Source organism: Pelodiscus sinensis, chromosome 20 (genome assembly GCF_049634645.1).
Source record: "Pelodiscus sinensis isolate JC-2024 chromosome 20, ASM4963464v1, whole genome shotgun sequence".
NCBI classification, from domain to species: domain Eukaryota; kingdom Metazoa; phylum Chordata; order Testudines; family Trionychidae; genus Pelodiscus; species Pelodiscus sinensis.
In genome coordinates, this window is record NC_134730.1 from 14,975,487 (window position 1) to 14,984,119 (window position 8,633).

Consider the following 8,633-nt stretch of genomic DNA (forward strand, 5'->3'; position numbering starts at 1 on the left):
TATGGGAAAACTTGGTCACATCCTATGTTAAGTGGACATCTGGCTAACTAAAATCCTGCCAGACTATTGATGTTGCAGACCAGTGTGTGCTGGGCTACAGAGGTTCAATCAAATGTGTAATGCTTGCACTATTTCTTGTTTAGGATCTCCACACATTTTATGCCTGCGTGTGCATGGAAAAACTTATACAGCCTATTAATGTTTTATAATGGATTATCAAAATAAGTTACACTTTGTCACAAATTGAGATAATACAAATATTAATTAGCACATATTCAGTAACAAAAATCAAAGAATTAAAAGCCTGAACAATTTATAAAATTTAGTTATTTAAGAAGTCTATTACCTTGGACAGGTTTAGTATTTTAAGGTTAGGACATGGGAACTTTTTTTTTTTCAACTTGTGTTTGATGGTACCTCGACATTACTCGTACACAGAAGATAGAAGCAGGTACACACTTTGGCCTTTGTCTGATGTCAAAGTCATCTTTGGAAGGCAATGATGGCAATTTTAGGAGTAAATTGCACATTCAGAAGAGAATATGAAGAATTTGCAAGCAAACTTTTCCCTTTTGACCATTTTTCTCACTGCATTCACAAGAAAGTGTTTTTGTGAGGAGAGAATAGTGGGTATGTGTAAACTAAACAAGAGAAGATTTACTTGGCGCTCATTTAAGACAGAATGTTGCAACATAAATGTTTGATGTAACATTGAACTCCAACACTTTACTGTATGATCAACTAAGTGGATTAAGAGAGACTACATACAGAATTTTTATTGAAAAGCTTCTTTTCTGCCTGCAGATTATGCCTCACCTGCTTTCATCTTCCAGCTATGAAATACCAGAGATGCATACTATAAGAGTGAATGACTTGGATGGCAAAGAATAAGCAATGAAAGAGCAAACAAAATAGCCTGTAACAGGAAAGATCTATGTGAAACAAGCGGAATGACAAAAAATCTTGACTATATATTATGATCCCAGTTATCAAAGCCTCATAAGATAGTGGCTCAGATAATCATCCAAGCTGAATGTCTGGATAATTGTGAAAGGCATCTTAAGTCTAGGCACATGAACACTAGTAATGCATAACAGCATAGGTTAAATAGTGTATTTTCCAGGATGTTATTTAATTAATGTTTTCCAGATTTGAATTTGAACGCCTTTGAGGTACTTATTTCCTTTTAAAAATAAAACCATTCCATTTAAATTGGATACTAAGCAGTAGAATTTCATTTATACTTGTACATTGTTGCTTGATTAATGTCAAGGTAAGCCAGATGGTGAACTCAGTACAAACAAGCTAGTTAAACAAAGACTGGGATGAATGCTTAAAACAAACACACACAGGCCTTGCCTATACTGCCATGGGCTGGATCAATTACTACCCATCGATCTTGCTGGCAGTAAAGACATGCCCTTTAACTGCTTCTGAACTTTAGTAATCATGGAACTTACGATAGCAGTCCAGCATTTCTGACAAACCTCTTTGCTAGGCCAGTACTTCTTTACAGTCCCATGATGTCCACTGCAGGACACCTCTCTCCATGTTGTTGACAAAGATTCTTGTTTTTCCTGCCATTACTTGGCTATTCCTAAAAAAAAGCTAGAGTCTTCTATTTGAACCAAATCATGTGGTGATTTTCTTCCTAGGTCTTGTAAACTCAAGTGGACTAAGACCAAATCTCACGCACCAAGGCCAGTTCCAGAAAAATCAAGTTCAAATTAATATTGTGTTTTAGCTTAAAATGCATTTTTAATATAAAGCACTGTGTCAATTATACTTATATTAACTTGCTTCCATTGTAAAACTAGAATTATAGTGGGCAGCTTGAATAAACTTGATTGTTAGCTGTTTTAAGGATTAAAAATAAGACAGTTCCAGGTCTCCTGAAGAACATCAATGAACATTATTGGGGAAATTACTGCCAAAATATTCTGCTGGTTCAATTGTTTTGTCAGCTCAAGACAGCAGGTTACTCAAGCCGCCTTTGAATTTTCTTCTGGCCACTCAAATGGACAACTCAAGTCCATTGGTCACATATGGAAGCCCAATACATTGGAGCAGATGTTCCATGGATTTCTGGAATCATTTAACTTAATCATTGTCAGTTACTGTAGTTACATTAATTTTTAAATAGATTATAAAATGAAAGTTTAAGGGTCAGTTTACTTAATTGTAAATCAGCAATTTTATTCACTTTCTGAACTATTACTTCTTAGTACAAAAAAGTAATACTAATGCATTGATCTATGACCTTTAGAGATAGCAATTCAAATTCACTCAGATCACATGGGAAGTGAACTTGACTGAATCACCTGAGTCCTTTTTAGATATGTCATATCACAGAGTTACAACATTAAAATTATTTTTAATCTTAATTCACAAGGGTAAACTAACAGAAAAACCACCTGATCTAGTTATAAAGGACTGGATATATGGAAAACTTGTCTGTGAATGTTTGTTCAAATAATGATAGCCAAGTACTTAATCAACCTGTATGCTGTCAGAACTATTTTAGGTAAAGTAACCCATTATTGTGGTTTGTCAAGTATAGCAACCACTTTCCATCATTCCTTTGTGATACACTGAGTCAACTTTCTGCAGCATTAACATTTGCAACACAATAACTGCAGTGCTCTTATCTTTAGCACAACAGTAAAATAAAGACCACACAGCTTTTAATTTTAAAGAATTTTAATACAAACTTAATATAAACTATTTCAGTCCCTCTTAACATGTAAGACACTGACTCAAAATACTTTTATACCTTTTTTCAAGTATTGCACAATGTAGGTACAAAATTAATATATACGATTACATTTTCTTCCATAATATATAGCAAAAATCTTTAAACCTTTAACAGAAAATACAATTTGTGTTTTTTTGAAAAAAAGCAAATATTTCGTACATTTTAATTCCACCACTAAGGAATATTCTGTACACTTTAAATTTTTTTAGAATAATTGATGTCTAAGATGGGTATTTTACAATTTCAGTAAAAAAAATACAACATGAAGCTGCTGCAGCTGTCACAGATCACTGTAGTAAAAAGATATAAATGCAATACCATGTTGTAGAAACAATATATATACTCTGATATTTTACAAACTTTGTACTAAATTAAATTATACAATTAGAAAAAAGACCAATAAACCCACTTATTAGTGCCAATTTTTATATATATATAAAAAATCAGCCATGTCCTTGCTATATCTTAAATACTGTAAGAGGCCATATTTTGAGTATTTTTTTAATGTACAGTCAGTATAAAATAACTTTGTGCTTGGCTGGCAAATGAAAAAAATGCATGTTGTATTCATCTAACCAAGCTTGAATGTATTCATACTACAAGCTTTAAAAAATTCTCAAGAGGTGGAAAAAAGACACACCCTTGGGTACGTGCATTTGAACTTGTACAATAGGATTTATTTGTATTTCATTTTTGTTTTAATTTTAGTTAGCCATAACAGGCTGGAATTGCTGGTTAGAATACTGCATGTTGTTTAAGCTGAAATTCAAGCCATCAACAAAAGACTTCTCATTTAGACCTCCATAGGCTGCAAACATATCAAAGGCATTGTTGTACTGGAGAGGACTGAGGTTAAGGGGGCTGTCACCAGGAAATATGCTACTGGTACTACCTTGACCCTGCATGTTAGGGAAAATGAACTCCTTTGCATTAGGAGAAAGGGCAGAAGTCTTTTGCTGTTGCTGCTGCTGACTGCCTAGGCCAAGCCCATAGAGCGAGTGCATGGAGGAGGAAAGGGCTTTCTGCTTCAATAAGTCATTGACATTCAAGCCAAGGTTGGTGGGAGAAGTGCGGGCGACCTTGTTGCTACGGCCGCTATTCTTCATTTTGGTCGAGCCAAACTTGGTGGCAGCAAATGTGGCAGTGGTGAAGGTTAAAGGCTGAGTGGAACGGGGCATGAAAGTTGGGCTCACAGCAGCAGAGTGACCAAAGGGAGGAGAAGGAGAGCTAGACACTGAAGAAGCTGGATCACTAATTGGCATAAACACCTGGGCCTCTGGGTTAAAGCTGTTCTTGATTTCCTTATCCAACTCACATCCATTTTCATTATCATCCACATAAAGCACTTTCACTGGTCCCTTTTCACCAATCTGATATGAAACCTCAAATGGGTCAATCCAAACACTAAGATCCTGAGGCAGGTTGCTGCGAACATCATCAATGTCCAAACCACTCTCTTTGGATGCTTGCTCTATGACTGGGTCCACTTTCTCCCCTACATGTATACATCTATACCCTGATCCTTTGTATGGCTTTTCTGGATACCAGTGCCCTTCATACTTCTTTTTAAGAAGTCTTTCAAGTTCTTCACCAAAAATGTTGACACGTCGTCTGGGAAGTTTATTGTACAAGTATGAAATAATAAAATTGAGTGCTACTTGGATTTCAAGCTGCATAGCTGCTATGCCAAAGTTAAATGTCTGTTTCAAAACCCAAAGAAGAAAAAAGTGTTCAAGATGCCACAGGGAAACAAAATTTCATTCAAAGTGCTGATTCTAGTAGATTATTATCCTTCACCTTGAGTGTTCTTGTTCCTTTAAGAAAAAACAAAAGCAAATATATCCAAATAAGGAAGGCAGCAGATCAGGCTCCAAGGCCTAATATTTTGGCCTCACCCTCTACCTAGAAATAGGTTACTTCTCAACAGAGAACATTTGTAATGCATTGCCTTTGAACGTGACTGTTAAAACAAAGGACAGCAAATGCATTTAGCAGAACTTACAAACACTAAGAAAGATACATTAGGAAGGTGTTTAAAGAGTATAGCATGAGGTATTTCAAAATCATTTGAGCTTGCAGTTCAGCCCTTGAAGTTATTTGCAAAACAGCAAGTGTGTGTCTAAGACGTCATGGCAATGCTAACTGTGCCAGGCCTGTCAGGGGTTCAATTACCAACCCCCTATTCTGGGTGATTTATAGAACTCAGCTGCAAAATTTAGCACCAAGCTACTGACTTAGGATAAAAGGTCTCGGTCAAAAAAACAACAAACAAAACCAAAAAAAAACAACTACCACCAAACAACTCCATTTTAAGGTTTGCAAACATCAGTTGGGCTATAAGTTACAGATATAGTTAAAATATCTACTGGTTGTTTTACATGAATTTTGGCACTTGTATAATTTAACTAGGCCACATATATCTAAGTCAAAGCAAAACACCTGCACAAAACTGTGTGCATTTGATGGAAAAAATATAACTGAAGTAAGTGCCCATTGTCCAAAGACAGGGATTCTTTTCCCTCCCTCCATAACTATTACAAGAATATTTTTCACACTGTGCACAATCATGCAATAGAGCAAATACACTTTTTTTGTCTTGATTATGGCTGGTAAAAGAATGGTCAGTGAATCCATTCTTATCTACTGGTTCAAAAATTTTCAGCTTCTATAAAATTACTTAAATATCAGCTATATGCACATTTTAAAGTGTGCCAACATATTTGGGAACTTGATAAAACTATTATAACCAATAGGATCAATACTCTTTCACCAGATTGCCTCTCTGCCTCTCTCCCGCCTCAGATTTTATACTACATATAAAATGAACCCATGGAAGTTATTCCACTAAGAGTATAATGAAAATTCATATAAATATACAATTAAAACAAGGGATTTTATATATATATATATATATATATATATATATATATATATATATATAAATGGATAAATAAATAAAATTATATGCCTCTAAGGAAAATCCTGCAATACCTTAGTATAACAGTCAGATTTAAAAATGGAGTTTCAATCCTAACTTAAGCAGAAAAAAATATTTTGAATCAATACCTATAGCAATATATTACTTAAAGCTTTTTTTTGGGGGGGATAGGGGGTCTGGAACAGTATGACAACTATTTACTGTATTAAATTTAGTAAATCAGTTGGAACAGTCAAAGCCAATTTCCAAAATCTGCAGTCCCATTTTTGTGTCCTAACCCAATTGGGGAGCTTTGCAAAGTTTAGCCCCATTTTTAAAGCCTCCTTTAATCATCCCCTTCTTTCCCCTCAAACATGATATGGGAACAGCCTGAGAGGCTGTATGATAAGGCGACCTTTAAACATTTGCTGGATCAGCACTGGGTGGGGATAAGGAAAGATCAAGGACAAACAGTAAGATATTTACAAAAGGGGACACAGTCAATATAGAAAAGCTAATGGGAAGTTAAAAGGGACACTAAAATAATTTATGAATCCATCTTTCATCTCTGCTCCCCCATGTCCTTTAGGAAATAATGATCCTCAAAAACACTTAGCAGAAACTACCAATTCTGGTAAGCCCCTTTGTATAAGCAATTGTATAAACCAAACACCTTGAACACTGAAAATAGTTTTTTATTTTAAAGAGGATGACATTTCTAAGGTATCTAAGCATGTTCATTATGCTAATAGCAATAGCAGTGGGGGTTAAAAGCAAGAGCCTTAAGCAGTATGTGGGAAGTTACATAACCAAGCAGTTGGGTCTCATTAGATTTCTGCTCACAGCCCTAGGAGCTCCAACAACAGCAGCAAGAGAAGGAAGAGTATTTACTGAGCACACAAGAGACAAAATAAAGGGGAAGAGGCATGACTGGCCAGAAAAGGGATAACCCAAGTTCTCTCTTAGGCACCAGCAAGGCCAGTATCATTCTTCTGTACCCCATTCCCAGTGGCATCCCTCAATGTTTTCTTGATTAGGCAGAGCCCTAGAGGACAGGACTATTACCGCTGGTTAAAAGGCCCAGCAGGAGGGAACACATTATAACTCATTCCTAGAGTCTAAACCATAATGTGTACAAAGAACTGCTCTGGGAGGGTCCCCATAGCTGTGCTACTGACTAAAGCACCTCCTTCCCAGCTGGAGTTGTCAGGCCCTACCCACGCTCTTTTTGCCCCATTCCCCTTCCTTCCCAACAGGGCTGTGCCACCTCCTCCCCCATAGGGCTGTTCCAATCTCACACCCCACACTCCAGTTGTGTTACTCCCTCTGGGCTATGCCAACCCCCCCCATCCCCACCAGCAGACCTCCACCTGGACTGTGCCAATCCCCACACCCCCAACTCTACTCTCTTTCCCCCAATTCCACACCACTGTTCTCTGAGCTGTGCCAACTTCCTGCCCTGCTCCACTCCCCTCCCCTCCCCTCCCCCCAGGGCTGTGCCAACCTTTTGCTCCACTGACCACTCCCCCCAATTGCACTCCCCTACCCTCCTGCCCCTGAATGTGAAAACCCTCACTATACTGAGTGTGCTCCTGCCCCAGCCCAGGGCTGAGCCAACCACCCAAACTGTGCTAACCTCCCCCTACTCTCCACTGCTCTTCCTCCATACTAGGCTGCGCCAACCCTCCCCTCCACACCCCACAGCCCTTCCTCCACCCAAGGCTGTGTCAACCCCTCCCCCCCCCACAACTTCCATCCACGCCCAAGGCCATGCCACCCCTCCACCACCCTCCCCGGCCATGCCCACCCTCCCCACATTCCACTGTCCTCGCCCCACCACAGCCGTGCCACCCCACACACTCCACCATCCCCCCCCCGGTCGGGGCCGTGCCACCTCCCCTCGGTCCACCACCTTCTCCTCCACCTCCCCGAGCTCCCCCCCCCCCCCGGGCCGTACCAACCCTCTCCCCCCCCCCCCCGGGCCGTACCAACCCTCTCCCCCCCCCCCCCCCGGGCCGTACCAACCCTCCCCCTCAGCCCGTTTTCCCCCTTCACGCCCCCCACCGGGGCCGGGTCAATTCCCCACACAGTCCACAGTCCACCGCCCTGCCCCCCCGCTGGGGCCGTACCAATCCACCTCCCCCCCCGCCGTATGCGCCACCGCCCCCACCCCGGGGCCGTGCCAACGCCCCCTACGCTCCACCGCCCCTCGCAGGCTGCGCCGGCCCCTCACTCAGAGCCACCTCACCGCGTCTGCTCCCCCCTCCCCCGCCGGCAGAGCCCGCCCCGCCGGCACTGGCCCCGAGGCGGAGCGGTACTCACCGGGGTGGGGTAGTGCAAACAGTCCCAGTGAGCGTGCGGGGGGGCTCAGTGCCGAACCCCCATGTCCGAGAGCCGGCTCCCTGCGGGGAAGGGGGAGGGGGCTGCGCTGTTCACACCCCGGGCCGGGCGCGCTCCGCCGCAGCAGCTCGGCTCCGTCTCCTGCGCCAGGGCGCCTGCCGCGCCCGTATATATACCCTCCCTCCCCCCGCCCCCTTCAGGGCCCCGCCCCCAGCCCCGCCTGGCCCCGCCCCCAGCGCACTGCCGTGCCCGGGGTGACCCTCCCACCGCCCGGCCCCTTCTCCAGCCACGCCCCTGCCCGCCCCTCCCTCTCAACCGCCTATCCCTGCCTAGTCCCATCCCTGCTACTCCCACCCTGCCTGCCTCTCCCTCCCTCCTGCTTGCTCCCCTGCCCATCTCTCCCACCTCCACCCCGCCTGGCCCCTTCTCCTCCCAACCCATCTATCTCCTTCTCCCATACCCCTGCCTGCTCCCCCCTCTCAACCTCTTACCTTTGTCTGCTCCCCTGCCCGTCCCTCCCTCTTCACCCTGCTTGGCCCCTTCTCCTCCCATCCCTCTCGCATCACCACGTCTGGACACTTCTCTCAGTCCTCCCTCACATATACCTATCTGCCCCTCCCC

The 8,633-nt window shown here is 42.7% G+C and overlaps 1 protein-coding gene across 1 annotated transcript; it reads right to left on the reverse strand.

The window, feature by feature from the left end:
- Positions 1-2,682: 2,682 nt before the first annotated feature.
- Positions 2,683-8,180, reverse strand: TOB1 (transducer of ERBB2, 1). The gene is made up of 2 exons (XM_075903793.1): positions 7,995-8,180; positions 2,683-4,569 (listed from the first exon to the last, which is right to left on the reverse strand). Exon 2 carries the CDS (start codon positions 4,429-4,431, stop codon positions 3,460-3,462), a length of 972 nt encoding a protein of 323 aa, XP_075759908.1. The 5' UTR covers positions 4,432-4,569; positions 7,995-8,180; the 3' UTR covers positions 2,683-3,459.
- Between the last annotated feature and the right edge of the window lie 453 nt (positions 8,181-8,633).